The sequence below is a fragment of the Gopherus evgoodei genome, chromosome 11, assembly GCF_007399415.2.
Source record: "Gopherus evgoodei ecotype Sinaloan lineage chromosome 11, rGopEvg1_v1.p, whole genome shotgun sequence".
NCBI lineage: Eukaryota > Metazoa > Chordata > Testudines > Testudinidae > Gopherus > Gopherus evgoodei.
The window spans coordinates 21,898,067-21,917,778 of NC_044332.1; the positions used below are offsets into that span (position 1 = coordinate 21,898,067).

The 19,712-nt window shown below is 46.2% G+C and overlaps 1 protein-coding gene across 1 annotated transcript in view; it reads right to left on the bottom strand.

Annotated features, from left to right (window-relative positions):
- LOC115659417 (aldehyde oxidase 1-like) overlaps positions 1 to 19,712 on the bottom strand; it is a 173,056-nt gene that overhangs the window by 26,426 nt on the left and 126,918 nt on the right. The window contains exons 44-47 of the mRNA XM_030579494.1: positions 19,086 to 19,179; positions 10,613 to 10,722; positions 2,084 to 2,268; positions 399 to 561 (exon numbers count right to left, since the gene is read on the bottom strand). Of these exons, the coding sequence (XP_030435354.1) occupies positions 399 to 561; positions 2,084 to 2,268; positions 10,613 to 10,722; positions 19,086 to 19,179 (552 nt within the window). The remainder of the gene's footprint in view (positions 1 to 398; positions 562 to 2,083; positions 2,269 to 10,612; positions 10,723 to 19,085; positions 19,180 to 19,712) is intronic.

The following is a 19,712-nucleotide window of genomic DNA, read 5'->3' on the forward strand; positions in this document are numbered from 1 at the left end:
AGGCTATCTAGTATTTAAAACATCCACCTGTCCCTCTCAAAGAAGCAACATTATTTATAAATATAAACATGTTGTCACAGCCCTAACATCTTGTTACAGCTAAAGGAATTCCATCATCAGGCAATGAAAGGTCTGGCACTTCACTGAGAACATGTTAAACTCTAACTATGAGCGAATATTTTAGCCTAGTAGGGCTCTTTAGCATGGTATAATAAATGAGCTTGGGGCAGGAGTTGAATATAGGCACAATCTGCATTCAATAAAGGATGTATCAGTTCAGTCATTCAGTTAGCCTGCAGCCATCACCATGAGATCTGAGCACCTGATAATGAACATTGGGAATAGCCTTTCCAAGAAAAAGAAGTCAATTTGTGCAAATGCAGAGGGAAACCACTTACCATTTTATTTAATCCATACAACACTTCCAGGTAGAACTTGAAAAGGAAGCTGACAAGCAGAGTTCTTCTGTATTCCACCTTCCCTCCTGGAGCTGAGGGGGAGAGAGAAATTTCTCCAAGCACCAGTTTGCAAGCTTCATCCAGCATCTGCTCATTCCATTGCCTGGCGGAGAAACAGACATGCACACACACACATACCTATTTATAATACCAAACTGCAGCTAAAGCCAAAGTGTTAGGTAACAAAAGTTTAATTCACATGGGCCTGATCTTGCAGTCCTTTGTACCTTTTGATTTCAGCAGGAATTATGTGCATGTAAGGATTGCAGCAATCAAGTCTTAATAAGCTGACCACTGAGGGTAAGTCTATACTGCAACAAAACACCAATGGTTGGCCTGTGTCAGTGGACTCAGGCTTGTGGGGCTCAGGCTTGTAGGGCTATAAAACTGCAGTGTAGACATGCAGGCTTACACTGAAGCCTGGGCTCTGGGATCCTCCCCCATCACGGGGTCCCAGAGCTTGAATTCCAACCTGAGCCTGAATGTTTACTGCAGTTTTATAACTCTGCACTGCCTGAACCCTGTGAGCCCGAGTCAACTGACATGGGCCAGTCATGGGTGTTTTATTGCAGCATAGACATGTCTTATTTGTTTCCAACTAATTGGTAACCATTTATATCATAGTGTATTAGCAGTAGAGCTGGTTGGAATTTTTCATTCCAATGTTTTTTTTCTCATGAAACTAAGACCTTTTTTAGGGAATAGAAATGTTCAGGAAAACATTCAGATTTCCTCAAAATTTTCCATTTTTTGAAAATTTTCAATGGAAATGTTACTTTGGTCATTGTTTTTCATTTAGCGGTGTGTATATTTTTTTCTACTGCCCATTTTAACCAGTTTCCACTTGTAAAAATTTTTCACTTTCATTTCACTTTCAAAACTGAAATGTCATTTTGAAAAAATATTATTTTCCAAAAATAAAAAAAGTTGATTAAAAAAAAAAGGAACAGAAAATGTTTAAAGCAAAACAAAGCACAACCAACCAACCACCCAAAAAAGGTTAATTTCAAAATCCATCTGAACAAAACAAGTTAGAAATTGGCAGGATTATTTTTTTAATTTTTCAACTCACTCTAATTAGAAATGTCGATTACTTAACCCCTTCTTTATAGTACTGCTCTGCAGCATCATGCACATTTACGTCAGATTAGTGTTCATTATAAGTACTACACACAGTACAATAATTACACAGAAAACATGCAATCCTCCAGTTTTTAATAAGATCACTTATTGTCATTTAAAACTGATTGGGTTAAATTCACCACTTCTGAGACAGTGAGGTGTAAATTGTACCCTTGTTCCAGCAGAGGCTACTGTACTGGCAAATTCCTTCACCCCTGGCTATGGGTGTCCCACCAGGAAAAGGGAACTTTATCTTTGGGTTGGAGCTTCCCAGGAGAACCTCTGGGAGAGATTGCCAGGGGATAAGTTGTATCAGGGTGGAGCATCCTGGATATTCCCTCTCCATTGTATTGCTGCTCACTTTCCGGACAGTGGGGGTTGTGAGCGAGATGTGCAACAGCTGTGATCTCTACATTTCAATCTCTATCAGCAGAATTTGGCAGAACAAAGGGTTTATAAATCCCACTACATTTCTGTCAGAGATGTACTAAATCATACAGTACCTCCCTATGAGCCTCTGGCAGGATTTCCTTGCACTGACTGTGATAGGGCCAGTGCCTCCGTATAAAATATTCATGTCCATAATGATGTCAGTGTTTGGTTTGAAAAGGACTCTCATTCCAGAATTCACAACTGATACAGCGTTTCTCCGGCGCTCAGCCTGTCGGAATGCTGACACAAAGTCATCCTGATCAAAAGAAAGCAAGGAGGAATTCCATCACTGGCAGAAATTGACTCTATTCTGAGTCTTAATTAATCACAAGTGACTCAAAGAAAGAAAAAGAATATTCTTCTCAAATTATACAGTGATGTAGTTAAATTTTTGTATTTTTTCCAAGTACTAACTAGATGGTCTGACATGTCCCGGAGGATATGCTTGTGAAAGCCTATTCACAGGCTGATATGACAAACTGAAGATTTCCACAATGGTTCAACGTGTTGTCAGAAGCACCCACTTTGAAGTGCTGGACAATCAGTATTGGCACAAGTCACTTCCAATGTGACTGGTGCGTTATTGTTACTGAAGTTTGTTTCCAGCACAAAACAGGTGGCTGTGCTGTGCCAAAGGACCTGATTTGCTGATTGTTTTTAACATGGATTTCTATACTTCATGCGACAGAGCCAGAGATAAAGAGAGAGCTGCTGGCCACATCCATTCTGAATTGTTCAGAAGCCCAGTTCTGATTTGTCTGGAAGCCAATACTCTTTGCCAAAACAACTAGTAGCTTCTTCCATACTCAGCCTCAAGATTGTGACAACTGCCTTTTGGCGTTCCACTTACTGGGGATTCAACTGGGGTCCTCCAGAGCTAACACCACATGGGGCGGATGAGCCAAAGCTCTGTAGCTGAGGGCTGTAACAAGTCATGTTCCCTGTGGATCCCCACTGGGTTACAGAAACTCATCCTGAAGTGTAGGTTGGGGCTGGGCCTGCGAAGTGAAAGCAGTGGGTTAAATAGACCCCTTCCAGAGTCAGAGATGGGCCCCGGCCAAGCCGCTAGATCTGAACAATCCAGAACTTTGGGCTGTTTGAAATCCCGATCCGATTTAAATCCATCACTATTAGTGTTTGATGGGGACCCCATTTCTCAGTTCTGGTGCCCACATGAAATTTTAATATCAGGATTACATGGCCAGAGGTGAGCCCTTTACAGCTGGAAGATTTTCTCAGTATGTTTCATTCCCACACGTATCACCTGGGCAATACTCACTCAAAGCTGCCAGAAACCGAAAAAACAACAACAAACAACGGGCATAAACAAGAGCGAGAATATGAGCTACAAAAACAGCATCTGTGCCTCCACCCACACACTAGCAGCCCTTCGCTTTCTTGACTTTCTTGCAAATAATCTGATACCCTGCTCACACTAAGTAGCACCTTATTTGGTGAATGGGTAACTGATTTCAATGGGACTGTTCAAGAAGTAGGATCCTATCCTCCATGAGGAAGTGTGGCCAAATCAGGTCTTCATGGGGATAGATTCATTTTCTGTGGTGAGGTTGATGAAGTTCATCATCCTATCAGTGTTATTACTGACCATTTGCTTTAGCTGTCAGGTGTGAGTGATTGTTTCAGTCAGACAGCAATGTTAGTCTCCATTCCCTTCAGTACTCAGGTGGGAATGACTCTCTCGGTGTTTGAGATTTCCATGCTATAACTTCCAGGGAGACACTGCAGTTTTGCTTTTTTATCTTCCCTTCTCCTCTTTGGAGGGACCTGGTTTATATTCCCCTTCCAAATTCTCCTTCAGTTCATTAATTGTCAACCATAATCACTGCTGGGATTCAGAATTTCTGAACAGAAGAAGTGCTGCTGGCCTACCAGATTCAGTGTAGAGTGCAAATACTGAGTTTACAGAGTCTGGGGCATTTTTACAAGAAATCTGCCTGGGCCAGCCAGTCTTTAACTTAGCAAATTTATTAGTCTCTAAGGTGCCACAAGTACTCCTGTTCTTTTTGTGGCCTGTACGTTAGTTAGTTATGCTCAAAACAGGTACTAGTCTCATAAGAATTTATTTGTGTTTAGACCATGAAATGCTTATAAATTGCTGCTGCATTAAACTCACTTGTAATGTCTGTATCCTGCTATAAGAAATATGTAAAGTTTTGCTTTATAACTTTGAAAATATTTTCTCTGAACTAGTGAACCTAGGCATGGGAATTGTCCTGCCTCACCCATCCAAGGACTCAAAATCAGATGGCCCATCAAGGAACTTCACAATACAAAGGATTGGTTAATGGCCGTATGACCTGGGGTAATGCTACATGCCAAGGAAACTCATCCTGTGAATTTGGAAGCTGAATGAAGGAAATTAAACCAAAGTCACAGGAAAATTTTTGATTTTTTTTTACTGGCTGAACTCTGACAGGTCTAGAGACACCAAACTGAAGCCAGAGATCCCTAGGGGCTGCCCCTGGATCCGCCCTGAAAGACACTTTGAATTGATAGATCACTACAACTCTGTCACTCTTATGATTTGGATGGTAACTCATTTCTGTGTATATGTTTGTTTGTTTTAATCTGTAAACCCTACATTTCTTTTTCCTAGTTATTAACACTTTAGACAGTTTATTACACGACTGGCTATAGGTGTCGTCTTTGGTGTAAGATCTAGAGTACCACTGATCTGATGTAAGTGATTGGTCTCTTGGGACTGGAAGCACCTGAATGTGGTGTGATTATTGGTGCAAGTGACCATTTATCACTAAGTCCAGTTTGTCTGGGTGGCAAGGTAGACTGGAGAGTCTTAAGGGGACAGTCTGTGACTGCATGATAAGATTGTTATAGTGATCCAGGAGTTCACATTTGTTACTGGCTTGGTGAAATCTAATCACAGAACACACCACCAGTTGGGATGTCTTCCTTTGTTTTGACAATCTGCCCTGAGGCAGGCACTCACAGTGTGAGGCACTCCAGATAGCATGACCAGGGTCTCCTTGTTTTCTCTTTTTAGCCTGGGCAGATCCTGCAGTGTCATCACTCGCAGAGATTCCCTTGGCCATTTCCTTGTCTGTTTGAATCTCAGGACTCTCACTTTTATCTGGGTTTCTTCTGCAGTTTTCTCCATATCCACTAGAGGGACACCTAATAGCACTACAGTTGCTAATACCACAATTTCCCTTCCCCAACTCCTTAGGGCAAGATTCCATCACCCTCACTCATAGTGATCTATCTCACTCTGAGAGTTGTCCCACTGAAATCAGTGAAATCAACAGGACTACAGAGAGCAAGTTACTAATCACCAGATGGGAAGGAGCAGAATCTGGCCTTTCACTTGGCGGATGTGGTACCGGTATTACCTCATCACTGGGATTAATGGAGCATCCTGTACTGCTACTGTACTGAGGAGGGATGCCTGTGCCATATTATAGGAGAGAGAATAACATAAAGAGACCCAGTGATTAGAAAGGTGGACAGATGATAAAATGAGCTTCAGCTTGGCAAAATGCAAGCTGATATACCTGGGAGGACATAACCACTACCCCTAGAAAGCAGAGACTTAGGGCTTGTCTTCATGTTCAGTGCCAGGGGTGCTGAACCAGGGAGGGTCCAGGGGTCTCATAGACTCATAGACTTTAGGGTCAGAAGGGACCAATATGATCATCTAGTCTGATCTCCTGCACAAAGCAGGCCACAGAATCCTACCCATCCACTTCTATAACAAATCCCTAACCTATGTCTGAGTTACTGAAGTCTCCAAATTGTGGTTTGAAGACCTCAAGCTGCAGAGAATCCACCAGCAAGTGACAGGTGCCCCACGCTGCCGAGGAAGGCGAAAAACCTCCAGGGCCTCTGCCAATCTGCCCTGGAGGAAAATTCCTTCCCGACCCCAAATATGGCGATCAGCTAAACCCTGAGCATGTGGGCAAGACTCACCAGCCAACACTGAGGAAACTACAGTAACTCAGATCCATCCCATCTAACATCCCATCACAGACCACTGGGCATACTTACCTGCTGATAATCAAGATCAATTGCCAAAATTAAGCTATCCCATCATACCATCCCTTCCATAAACTTATCAAGCTTAGTCTTAAAGCCAGATATGTCTTTTGCCTCCACTATTCCCCTTGGAAGGCTGTTCCAGAACTTCACTCCTTTAATGGTTAGAAACCTTCGTCTAATTTCAAGTCTAAACTTCCTAGTGTCCAGTTTATACCCATTTGTTCTTGTGTCTACATTGGTACTAAGCTTAAATAATTCCTCTCCCTCCCTAATATTAATCCCTCTGATATATTTATAAAGAGCAAGCATATCCCCCCTCAACCTTCTTTTGGTTAGGCTAAACAAGCCAAGCTCTTTGAGTCTCTTTTCATAAGACAGGTTTTCCATTCCTGGGATCATCCTAGTAGCCCGTCTCTGAACCTGTTCCAGTTTGAATTCATCCTTCTTAAACACGGGAGACCAGAACTTCACACAGTATTCCAGGTGAGGTCTCACCAGTGCCTTACATAACGGTACTAACACCTCCTTATCTTTGCTGGAAATACCTTCCCTGATGCATCCTAAAACCGCATTAGCTTTTTTAACGGCCATATCACATTGGCGGCTCATAGTCATCCTGTGATCAATCAATACTCCAAGGTCCTTCTCCTCCTCTGTTGCTTCCAACTGATGTGTCCCTAATTTATAACTAAAATTCTTATTATTGATCCCTAAATGCATGACCTTGCACTTTTCACTATTAAATTTCATCCTATCACTATTACTCCAGTTTACAAGGTCATCCAGATCTTCCTGTATGATATCCCGGTCCTTCTCTGTGTTAGCAATACCTCCCAGCTTTGTGTCATCCGCAAACTTTATTAGCACATTCCCCGCTTTTTGCGCCGAAGGTCAGTAATAAAAGGTTAAATAGACTGGTCCCAAAACTGATCCTTGAGGAACTCCACTAGTAACCTCCTCCAGCCTGACAGTTCACCCTTCAGTACAACTCGTTGTAGTCTCCCCTTTAACCAGTTCCTTATCCACCTTTCAATTTTCATATTGATCCCCATCTTGTTCCAATTTACTAATAATTGCCCCATGTGGAACCGTGTCAAATGCCTTACTGAAATCGAGGTAAATTAGATCTACTGCATTTCCTTTGTCTAAATAAACTGTCACCCTTCTCAAAGAAGGAGATCAGGTTGGTTTGGCAACGACCTACCTTTTGTAAAACCATGTTGCAATTTGTCCCAATTACCATTGACCTCAATGTCCTTTACTTCCTCCTTCAAAATTTTTCCAAGACCTTACATACTACAGATGTCAAACTAACAGGCCTATAGTTACTCGGATCACTTTTTTCCCCTTTCTTAAAAATAGGAACTGTAGCAATTCTCCAGTCATACGGTACAAACCCTGAGTTTACGGATTCATTAAAAATTCTTGCTAATGGGCTTGCAATTTCATGCGCCAGTTCCTTTAATATTCTTGGATGAAGATTATCTGGGCCCTCCGATTTTGTCCCATTAAGCTGTTCAAGTTTGGCTTCTACCTCAGATGTGGTAATATCTACCTCCATATCCTCATTCCCGTTTGTCATCCTTCCATTATCCCTAAGCTCCTCATTAGCCTCATTAAAGACTGAGGCAAAGTATTTATTTAGATATTGGGCCATGCCTAGGTTATTTTTAACCTCCATTCCATCCTCCGTGTTTAGCAGTCCCACTTCTTTCTTTGCTTTCTTCTTATTTATATGGCTATAGAACCTTTTACTATTGGTTTTAATTCCCTTTGCAAGGTCCAGCTCTACATGGCTTTTAGCCTTTCTCACTTTATCCCTACATGTTCTGACCTCACTAAGGTAGCTTTCCTTGCTAATCCCACCCACCTTCCACTCCTTGTAGGCTTTCTGCTTTTTCTTAATCACCTCTCTGAGATGCTTGCTCATCCAGCTTGGTCTACAACTCTTGCCTATGGTTTTTTTCCCCTTTCTTGGGATGCTGGCTTCTGACAGTTCCTGCAGCTTCGGCTTAAAGTAATTCCAGGCCTCCTCAGCATTTAGATCCACAAGTTCTTCAGTCCAAACCACTTCCCTAACTAATTTCCTTAATTCTTTAAAGTTAGCCCTCGAGAAGTCAAAAACCCTAGTCCCAGATCTATTTTTGTTTATCCTTCCATCTAGTTTGAACTGAATTAGCTCATGATCACTCGAACCAAGGTTGTCCCCTACAACCATTTCTTCTATGAGGTCCTCACTACTCACCAAAACCAAATCTAAAATGGCATCCCCTCTTGTTGGTTCTTCAACTACTTGGTGAAGAAATCCATCAGCTATCACATCCAGAAAAATCTGAGCCCTATTATTCTTACTAGCACTTGTCCTCCAGTCTATATCTGGGAAGTTAAAGTCTCCCATGATCACACAATTCCCATTAGTGTTTACTTAATTAAAAACATTAAAGAGGTCCCTATCCATATCCAAATCAGATCCCGACGGTTTATAGCACACCCCAAGCACTATCCAGGGGAGGCTCTAGTAGCTTTCTTTCCCAGTGTGATTTTTGCCCAGACAGACTCTGTCTTATCCATTCCATCACTTATTTCTTTACAGTTAACCTCATCATTGATATACAATGCTACTCCACCACCTTTGCCTTTATTTCTGTCTTTCCTAAACAGCACATAGCCTTCAATACCTGTACTCCAGTCATGACTACTATTCCTCCATGTTTCTGTTATCCCTATAATATCCGGTTTCACTTCCTGCACCAGTAGCTCTAGTTCCTCCATTTTGTTACCTAGGCTCTTCACATTAGTGTACAGACATCTTAATTTTTGCCGTTTGGCTTCACTGACATTCTTTACCCGGTTAGGCACAGACATTCTACCACCAGCATCACCTGTTAGACTGGTATCTACACTACCCTTCCTCCTTATGTCAATTCTTCTGTCCACGGCTGTATCCCCTCTTACTTTGTTTTCTTCCCTCTCAAGGTTAAATTCTGGCATGGAGATCACCTGGACATCTCCCAACCATCTCCCCCAAATTCCTAGTTTAAAGCTCTCTTAATCAGTTGGGCGAGCCTCCATCCTAGAAATCTATTTCCCTCCTTACTCAGGTGAAGTCCATCCCGAGAGAACAGTCTTCTGTCCATAAACGCTTCCCAATGGCCGTACATCCCAAAGCCCTCCCTATAGCACCACTGCCTGAGTCATCTGTTGATTGCCATAATCTTGTCACACCTTTGTTGCCCTTCTCTAGGAACCGGCAGAATCCCACTGAAGATCACCTGAGCCTCGATTTCCTTAAGCGTCTTCCCCAGTCTGGCATAGTCTCCTTTGATACGTTCTAGCGAGAATCTAGCCATATCATTCGTTCCCACATGAAGGACAATCAATGGATTCTTTCCCGCTCCCATTAGGATCCTTTTCAGCCTCAGGTCCACATCCCGTATCTTAGCACCCAGCAGACAGCACACCCTTCTGTTCTCTGGATCAGCTCTAGTTACAGGCCTGTCTATTCTTCTCAGTAAGGAGTGCCCAGTCATGTAGACTTGCCTTTTCCTGGTGACAGTGTGATTCTCTGGTCCAAGTCCTCTCGATTCCTATTCACCCTTGCAATCCTCCTGGGCCTCATATTTGGTGTTGCCTCCATTGACTCCTCCCCTCTTCCTGTAGGACTAGCAGCTCTTCTCTTTTTCCTTGCCCTCTCTCATTCAGTGACCACCTGCTGTGCCCCTTCTTCATTTTCCAACTCTTCCATTTTTTACTGGCTGTAGGGGCGAGAGACCAGGGGCAGGGGACGGAGAGGAGCGAGTGGGGCCTTGAGGGAAGTGATGGTGTGAGGGCTCAGGGGAAGGGGCAGCGCAGAAGGCGGGGCCACGGTTTGGGCACCAGTGGCCCCCCCCCACTTTTAGGGACCTTCTGCTTCTCCTGTTCAGCGCTACAGCTTCTTTTTAGTGAAGAAGCTCTTCCATCGACATAGCGCTGTCTACCCTTGTGTGTGGTTAGGTTGGTATAACTATGTTGCTCAGGGGTGTGGATTTTTCTGCTGATCTCTTGCCCTCCCCTTACACAATCCAGGTGGGGAAAGTGACCTAGATTCAGACAGCCCTGATGTTGCTCCTCACTCTCTCACCCCCCCCATAGCCCTCTAGGGGTGCGCGGAGAAGCAATGTTCTGGCAGGGTCTGGGGGAGTGAGCAGCAATGCTGGCTGCTCTGTGCATCCAGGTCAGTTTCCCCACGTGGGCACCGGAGGAGGGTGCAGGGTCAGGGGTGAAGGGGAAGTGCCTGGGGAGCCTGCTGAGGCCAGGGGCAAGGGAGGGACACCTGTGGGTGGTAGAAGCAGTGTAGGAGGGGGTGTGCTGCATCCACGGAGGCCATTTTCCTAAGGCCAGCCCTGGTAACCCCACTGAAGTCGGTGGTACTGCTCGTAAGGATTAATTGTGTCATAACCATCTGCAGGATCTGTCCCCAGGTGACGTTGGTACTGAAGTTCTTGCAGTGTATATTAAAATGATTTCCCTTTTGTTCAAAGGCTCTGTAACAGTACGTATAGCACACCCTGTTAAAAGAAGCACAGAAAGGACGCCAGAGCACTTACCTTCTTAGAGTATGGGATGAAAACAGAGACTATGATTTCTTTTGGCTTAAGATCTGCATTTTCATATCCAGCAAGAAACTGATCATTTAAAGGAATCTGTCGTGTTCCATCTGTTGGAGAGAAGTGTAGTTTGTTAGAGAATGTGGAGTGTGAAAGGAAAGTCTGCACTTTGCAGATGCAAATCATCTAATCTGTGAAAGAAAAGTATACTAGAAAATACATCCTACATTCATACTCTAGTACTTAGGTATCTAGGAATGACATTAATCCTGCAAAAATTTTCCCATGAGTATTCAAATACAGATTCACAAAAAAGAAAAAAGGGCTCAAATCTGTAAGAAATCCTTCACAATGAATGATTTCACCAGCTCTAAACTCAGTGGCATGCAGTGACAATTTTAGTAAGGTATGCAACAACTTTTTAGATGACAGATGAAAAGTTTTATTTTCTAATATTGTAATACTGCTATTAAAAAAACAAATAAATTTGCTAGCTCTGGTCTATCGCAAATGATTTGACTGTATATTTGCATGCCTTGTGTATTCCATTCTACATTTGCAGTGAGAGTTCGCTCTGGCTTGGTGTGAGCTGTAGGATATAGCACTGGTGAGGAAAAGGTAGAGAACAGTGATCACTGTGAACAACTGCTGGGTGTATTTGATATTTTCTTTACTTCTCTGCACTTTTGTTTTGCCATTAATTAGACTTTCATGATTCCAAACTGGGCATTATATAGCAACCTGTTTGGAAGCTTTATGTCATAGGCTTTTACAAAGAAATATTGTTTTGCAAAGCAGTGGCTGGTGAGAGAGTATATGGTACCAAACAGGAGAACAAATGAAAGAGAAGCATATATAAAAAAAGGCAATTTTCAAGGATACACTTAAAACAGGAAAAGATTCAGGTGTACTAATGAAGTGAAAACAGTAGAGGCAACATCTTGTTTTTAAATATCTTAAACAGTTAAATAGATTTCTTGTTTTAGAAAACAGTAACATTTCAAATAAATTAATTATGTATGTAATTATCTAACGGCTTTGTTTAAAATGGCAATTTTAGTGTGCATATAATTTCTCTGTAGAGTGCTCAATGAAAAGACGGTTACTCACCTTTGTAACTGTTGTTCTTCGAGATGTGTTGCTCATATCCATTCCAATTAGGTGTGTGCGCGCCACATGCACGCTCGTCAGAAGATTTTTACCCTAGCAACACTCGGTGGGTCAGCTGGGCGCCCCCTAGAGTGGCGCCATTATAGCGCCAGATATATACCTCTGCCGACCCAACGGCCCTTCAGTTCCTTCTTGCCGGCTACTCCGACAGAGGGGAAGGAGGGCAGGTTTGGAATGGATATGAGCAACACATCTCGAAGAACAACAGTTACAAAGGTGAGTAACAGTCTCTTCTTCTTTGAGTGCTTGCTCATATTGATTCCAATTAGGTGATTCTCAAGCCTTACCTAGGTGGTGGGGTCGGAGTGAGACGTTGCAGAATGCAAAACTGCTGAGCCAAAGGCTGCATCATCTCTGGACTGCTGAACCAATGCGTAATGTGATGCAAAGGTGTGAATCGATGACCAGGTAGCAGCGCAACATATTTCCTGGATGGGGACATGGGGCAGATGAGGCTTGTGCCCGAGTAGAATGGGCGGTGAGATGGCTAGCCGGAATGTGAGCCAATTCATAGCATGTTCGGATGCAGGAGGTCACCCAAGATGAAATTCTTTGGGAAGAGACCAGCATGCCTTTCATCTGGTCTGCCACCGCTACAAAGAGCTGAGGCGAACGTCGGAAGGGTCTGGTCTTCTCGATATAAAAGGCGAGAGCCCTGTGGACATCCAAGGTATGCAGTTGTTGTTCCCGACGCGATGAGTGCAGCTTCAGGAAAAAGACTGTGAGAAAGATGTCTTGATTGACATGAAAGGCAGACACCACCTTAGGGAGGAAAGAGGGGTGTGGTCACAGCTGTACCTTGTCCTTGTGGAATACCGTATACGAGGGATCCACTGTCAAAGCACGAAGCTCCGATATTCGTCTTGCCGAGGTGATAGCGACAAGGAAGGCTGTCTTCCAGGAGAGGTACAGCAATGAGCAGGTGGCCAGAGGCTCAAAAGGGGCACCCATAAGCTTGGCTAGCACCAGGTTTAGATCCCAGGTAGGGGTCGGGCGTCTGACTTGAGGGTACAACCGCTCCAATCTCTTAAGGAACCTGGAAACTATGGGGTGAGAAAAGATTGAACTGCCACTTTCCCCCGAGTGGAAGGCGGAAATAGCTGCCAAATGCACCTTTATAGAAGAGACCGCCAGGCCCTGCTGTTTCAGGGACCATAGGTAATTCAGGACAGTGGGGACAGATACCTGTCTGGGGACTAAGTTACTCTGAGCGCACCAGTAGGAGAAACACTTCCACTTGGCGAGATGTGTCGTCCTCGTGGAAGGCTTCCTACTGCCCAGGAGCACCTGTTGTACCAAGGCAGAGCAACGCAACTCAGACTGGCTCAACCACACAGCAGCCATGCCGTGAGATGAAGGGATTGCGGGTCCAGATGGTGAAGCCTGCCGAAGTTCTGTGTTATGAGGTCCAGCCAGAGTGGCAGGGGGATTGGGTCTGCCACTGAGAGGTCGAACAACAGGGTGTACCAATGCTGCCTCGGCCATGCTGGAGCAATGAGGATCAGGTGGGCTCTGTCCCTGTGGAGCTTGAGTAGGACTCTGTGGACGAGCGGAAACGGTGGGAAGGCATAAAGTAGGTACCTCTTCCACAGGATCAGGAATGCGTCTGAGAAGGAGCCAGGGGAGTGTCCTCAGAAGGAGCAGAACACCTGGCGCTTCCTGTTCTCTCGAGAGGCAAAGAGGTCTACGTGGGGAAAGCCCCACCTCTGGAAAACAGAATGGATAACGTCCAGGCATATCGACCACTCGTGAGACAGGAAGGACCTGCTGAGGTGATCTGCCAGAGTGTTCTGGACTCCTGGGAGAAAAGATGCCACCAAATCAATAGAGTGGGCTATGCAAAAGTCCCAGAGGCAAATGGCTTCTTGACAAAGGAGGGAGGAGCGTGCTCCGCCCTGCTTGTTTATGTAAAACATGGCCGTTGTGTTGTCCGTGAACACTGATACACAACGGCCTTGTAGATGGTCCCGAAACACCTGGCATGCTAGACGGACTGCTCTCAGCTCCCTCACATTGATGTGCAGGGCCAGCTCTTCGGGCAACCAGAGGCCTTGAGTGTGAAGGCTCCCGAGGTGGGCACCCCAACCCAGAGATGATGCCTCTGTGGTTAGGGCCACCGAGGGTTGTGGTGGGTGGAATGGCATCCCTGCGCAAACCCGAGAGGCGTCTAACCACCAAGTGAGGGAGTCGAGAACCTTCCTGTGAATAGTGAGCACCGAATCCAGACTGTCTCTGTGTGGACGGTATATTGAAGCAAGCCAGGTTTGGAAGGGACGGAGATGTAGCCTCGCGTACTTGGTCACGAAGGTACAGGAGGCCATGTGACCTACTAGGCTGAGGCAAGTGCGCACCGACGTTGTTGGAAAGGATTGAAGATTTGGAATTATTGAAGCCATCGTTTGAAAACGCGACTGGGGGAGGCAGGCTCTGGCCAGACTGGAGTCCAGAACAGCTCCGATGAAATCTATTCTCTGCATGGGTGTCAGAGTAGACTTTTCTGTGTTGATCATGAGGCCTAGGCTCCTGAAGAGGTCTCTGATGATGCACAGGTGCTGCGATACTTGTGACTGGGAAGTCCCTCGAATAAGCCAATTGTCGAGATACGGGTAGACGTGTACTCGACGACGCCGAAGGGAGGCAGCTACTACAGCCATGCATTTGGTGAAGACCCTTGGAGTTGTAGAAAGGCCAAAGGGAAGTATCAGGAACTGAAAGTGTTGGTGGTTGACCACAAAACGGAGGTACCATCTGTGTGGTGGATAAATGGCGATGTGAAAATAAGCGTCCTTCATATCGAGGGCGGCATACCAGTCTCCTGGATCCGAGGATGAGATGATGGTCCCAAGGGATACCACGCGGAATTTCAGCTTTATCAGGAATTTGTTGAGTTCTTGCAGGTCTAGGATTGGTCGTAGACCTCCCTTTGCCTTGGGGATTAAGAAGTAGCGGGAATAGAACCCCTTGCCCCTCATGTTGTTTGGCACCTCCTCTATGGCTCCCAGTTTTAGGAGCGCTTGGACCTCTTGTAAGAGGACTTGCTCATGAGAGGAGTTCCTGAAGAGGGAAGGGTAGGGAGGATGTGGGGGGGTTTTGAAACAAACTGGAGGTGGTATCCTGCTTCCAGCGTGCGGAGGACCCAATGATCTGAGGTTAGCTGGGACCAGGCAGGGAGGAAATGGGAGAGGCGGCTGAAAAAGGAGGGAGAAGGATCCGGTAGGATAACTAGTGGGCCATCCTCGGGCGTCCCATCAAAAGTTTTGCTTGGGCCCCGTTGGTGGTTTAGGAGGCACTTGACTTTGGGTTCCTTGAGGACCAGACTGCCTCTGCCGATTCCCCCTGCCATGCCTTCTGGTAACATCCTGACGCGGCCTAGACTGGTTGTAAGGGCGGTGTGGCTGGGGCTGGAAGCATCTTCGTTGGGTCACTGGCGTGTGCATACCCAGAGAGCGCATTATGACCCGGTTGTCTTTCAGGCTTTGCAACCTGGGGTCGGTTTTGTCTGAGAAAAGGTCCTGGCCCTCAAAGGGTAAATCCTGAATGGTCTGTTGCAATTCAGGGGGAAGGCCTGAAGCCTGGAGCCAGGAGATACGCCTCATCGTCACTCTGGATGCCAGAGTTCTGGCAGCCGAGTCCGCTGCATCCAGAGAAGCCTGGAGGGAGGTTCTTGCTACCTTTTTGCCCTCTTCAAGCAGGGATGTAAACTCTAGACGGTACTCCTGGGGAAGAAGCTCAGTAAACTTCCCCACAGGCATCTACTTATTAAAGTTATACCGACTTAGGAGGGCTTGTTGGTTTGCCACCCTAAGCTGGAGGCCCCCAGCCGAGTATATTTTGCGGCCTAGGAGGTCCATGCATCTAGCCTCCTTCGCCTTAGAAGCTGATACTTGCTGGCCATGACGCTCCCGTTCGTTCACCGATTGGACAACCAGAGAGCAGGGAGGTGGCTGGGTGCAGAGATATTCGTACCCCTTTGAGGGGACCATATATTTCCTCTCTACTCCCCTAGCTGTAGGTGGAATTGACGCTGGGGATTGCCAAATGGTGTCCGCATTGGCTTGTATAGTGCGGATGAACGGGAGAGCCACTCTAGTGGGTGCATCAGCTGATAAGATGTCCACGACTGGGTCCTCTATTTCAGTGACCTCCTCCATCTTCAAGTTCATATTCTGGGCCACCCGCCTCAAGAGGTCTTGATGGGCTCTGAGATCGACTGGGGGAGGGCCTGAGGAGGATGTTCCTGCTACCGCCTCATCAGGTGAGGAGGAAGAGGAGAGGCCCGGGACCAATGGGTCGTGAGGTAGGTCGAGCACTTGAGTGGCGTCATCTGTATCAGGTGGAACCTCGGTGACTGCAGAGGGAATTGGAGCCTAGTCCATGCCAGTAGGGGGAGGGTGGCTCACTGTCACCCCTGGTACCCGGTGTTCTGATGGGGCCAAGCGTTGAGCCACTGATGGGGCACCTTGGGCCTAGTGGTATGCCCATGGTGTCCAGAAGGACCAGTGATGAGGCCCTTGTTTGTGGCTTTGTCTCTCCGGATATCGGCTGGGGATGTCAGAGTCCCCCTCCTGATGGCAGGATGCACTGCCAGCCTGAGAAGATACTGATGTGTGTCTCGAAGGCCACGGTGGTGCCGAGAGACCCTGGGAGGGCGCCATTGTTCTTGATGCTTGATCCCGGGGCAGTACCAGGGAGCGGTACCGGGAGCTATGGCGGTACAGCGAGCGAGACCGGGACCTTCTACCATACCGGTGGCGGGAGGTCGACCGGGATCTCGAGTCCCTTCGCCTGGAGTGACTGCAGGATACACGGTACCGAGATCGGTGCCGAGAGCCAGATCGGTATTGGAAGTATCTGTCCGGTGAACGAGATGTTGAACATCGCCACGAGTGCGACCGGTACCGCAACAGAGAGCAGTGCTGGGACTGCGAGCGGCGCCGGGAGCAGGAACAACATGATCAAGAGCATCTACGAGACCGTGATCTGGAATGACATCTCTCTGGTGGACCGATGGAAGGAGGCCTTACAAGGGCCGGCTTGCCGATGGATTGAACAACCCGCACCGGCGGTGCTGGGGGTTGAGGACATATCGGCTCCATCATAGCAATGAGTTCTCTTGCCGTAGAGAAGGTCTCCAGCATAGAAAGGAGAACAAGCTCAACCACAGCCGGAGCCGGGGAGCTGTCTAGCACCAGACTCAACGGCCCTTGTGAGACCAGAATCGATAGTGCCGCGCTAGCTGGAGCTGCAATCTGCGGTGCTGGCTTTGACGGTGCCACAGCGGATGACGGTGCCTGACGAACCGTCTTAGATGAGTGCTCCTTCTGCAAGACCGGAGTCGGAGCACTATGTCGTTTCCCAGTCGGGGAAAGGGAGCGGTGCTGAGGAGACGGTGCCAGTAGAGGTCGGTGCCGGGACTCCTTCTCGGTACCGGAGTGATCCGGTGCCGAAGGGGCGCTCCTTACCGAGGCAGTCTGTTGGGCGCTCGGTACCGATGTTGCAGGACTAAGTACAGACTCCATGAGGAGCTGCTTCAATCGAAAGTCCCGCTCCTTCTTTGTCCTTGGTTTAAATGACTTGCAAATGCGGCACTTGTCAACAAGGTGGGATTCCCCTAGGCACTTAAGGCAGGAGTCGTGGGGATCCCCTATTGGCATCGGCTTCTGGCACGCCGAGCACGGTTTGAATCCCAGTGCCTTGGGCATGGGCCCACACCGGGATGGAGGAAAGGGTCTAATCCCCGATCCTCCCTTCAACTATATACACTATGAATAGAAGTACTAACACTAACTATAACTACAAGAACTCGAACTATAAACACAGTAAAGAGCAAAGAATTACGAGAAGCTAGGGATGTGGAGATCAGCAAAGCCACGCTCCACAGTTCCAACGACCGTCACAGGCAGTAAGAAGGAACTGAAGGGCTGTTGGGTCAGCAGGGGTATATATCCGGCGCTACAGCGGCGCCACTCCAGAGGGCAACCCAGCTGACCCACCAAGTGTTGCTAGGGTAAAAATCTTCCGACGAGTGTGCACGCAGCACGCGCACACCTAATTGGAATCGATATGAGCAAGCACTCGAAGAATTACTATTTTCTCCTATATATAAGTTTAATGGAATTTGGCCAGTGGCCACCTCTGACTGACTTCTGCTTACCTTGGTTCCTTCCTGCAGCACATGCCTTGTGTATTCAATTAGACACATGGATGCCTCATGTTCCACAAAATGGTGTCTTCCAGGTGTTGTATGTGAGGTCATGCTGTCTGGAGGACACTATTTTGTAGAACAAAATGACATCCTCCATGCTTGTTTGGATCAGGAGCTGCCATTTTTTTCTCGGGCATGCAAATCGCTTGCGCTGGTCTAAAACTAAAGTTCTCCATTCCCATGGAAGTCAAGGGAGTGTGGTCAGCACGTTTCAGGATTCAGTCTAAGACTGTAAACTCTCCAGAGTAGGGACACTTGTCTTTGTTGTCCCTGTTCAGTAGCATGCACTTCGATGCTATACAAATAATAAATGCTAATAACACTGTGTTGTATGCATGATGTTGAATAGTGCTGATTTTAGTGTCAGTAATAGATAGATAGACAAATTAGTAAGCTGATTAAGTAGCTCTCCTCTTTTTACTCAAAAGCTTTAAACAAAAACATTTAGGACATTAAACAGCTAACATGCAGGAAGCTTTAAAGACAGAAATTACCATGATGAGCAAATTATCCTGGAACATCTTTGGTTCAAAGCTGCTACTCATTAAGGCCAAGATTTTCAAAGTGGCCATTGATTTTAGGTGCCAGCATGAAATACTTGGGCTTTATTTTCAGAAGTGCTGACTCCTTTCCCCCGCATAATCCCAGTGACATCACTAGGGAGAAGTGGGTGCTCAAAATGTATGAAAATAAGGTATGTGTTTTCTCAGCCTGGGTAAGACATTAGCAGCAAAAGCAACCATGGGGAGGGTTTACGAAACTGTAGGTTAAAGCTGGCCAGTCTGGCCTGGCAGCAATGTGGGGAGGTTGTTGATACCAGATGGACATCTTTCTCTTCCTTGCCCCTCCACTTCACTTTCACAGCACTGCCAGTTTTGTTCCCTTTTGCACCTGGCAGCAGGAAGGAATGTAGCAGCCTGCATTAGCTAACACTTTTTGCCAGTGACAGTCACAGGAAAGCACCAGAATAATTTTGTCCTGTGTCTACCAACATGGAGGAAACGAGGAAACAAGTGAAGATACCCATCACTTGTACTGCTAATTGTGCTCTACAGTTATGCTTTCACAGATACGTAACAGAGAGATGCTGAATCTTACCTTTTGATGCCAGACTGAGGACAGAGTTGCCAACTGCTAGGACAGGGTTCAGATCCCAAGTTGAACCTCTACTTACAATATGTCCACCTAAGGACTTTAACAAAAGAAGAGACTATTTTAATTGCTGTCTTTTCCATATATAGCAATATTGATCTAAAACATGATCCTATTTTTAGGGATATTAAAAAGTTAGGGTAATTTATTGTTCAAACTTCATTGAAGTTTCATATTCAAACTTTTCTAAATGATAATTTCCCTCTCATTTTAATTTACAGCTCATGGAAGTTCCTAACCTATAACCCCAGACGAAGGACACCAACATGACCCCGGGTAGATGACCTGCCCAAAAATAGAGAAAAGGCCACTCCTTCAGCCAGAGAGGAGAGGCCACAAAAGAACTAGGCAACTGAGTTTTAAAGAAAAATGGAAGGGTGGGGTCAGAGGCAATGATGCAAAGCCTTTCAAAGTGAGGAGAAGCAAAGGACATCTTGATTCTGAGCTTCCACACAGCAAGTGGGCACATGTGTCACTGCTTATCTGGCAAACTCTGCTATTATTTGTGCATTTCAGTAGTAGCTGACACAGGCACCGGCTTCCTCCTTTCCCCAGGGGTGCTCAACCCCCACT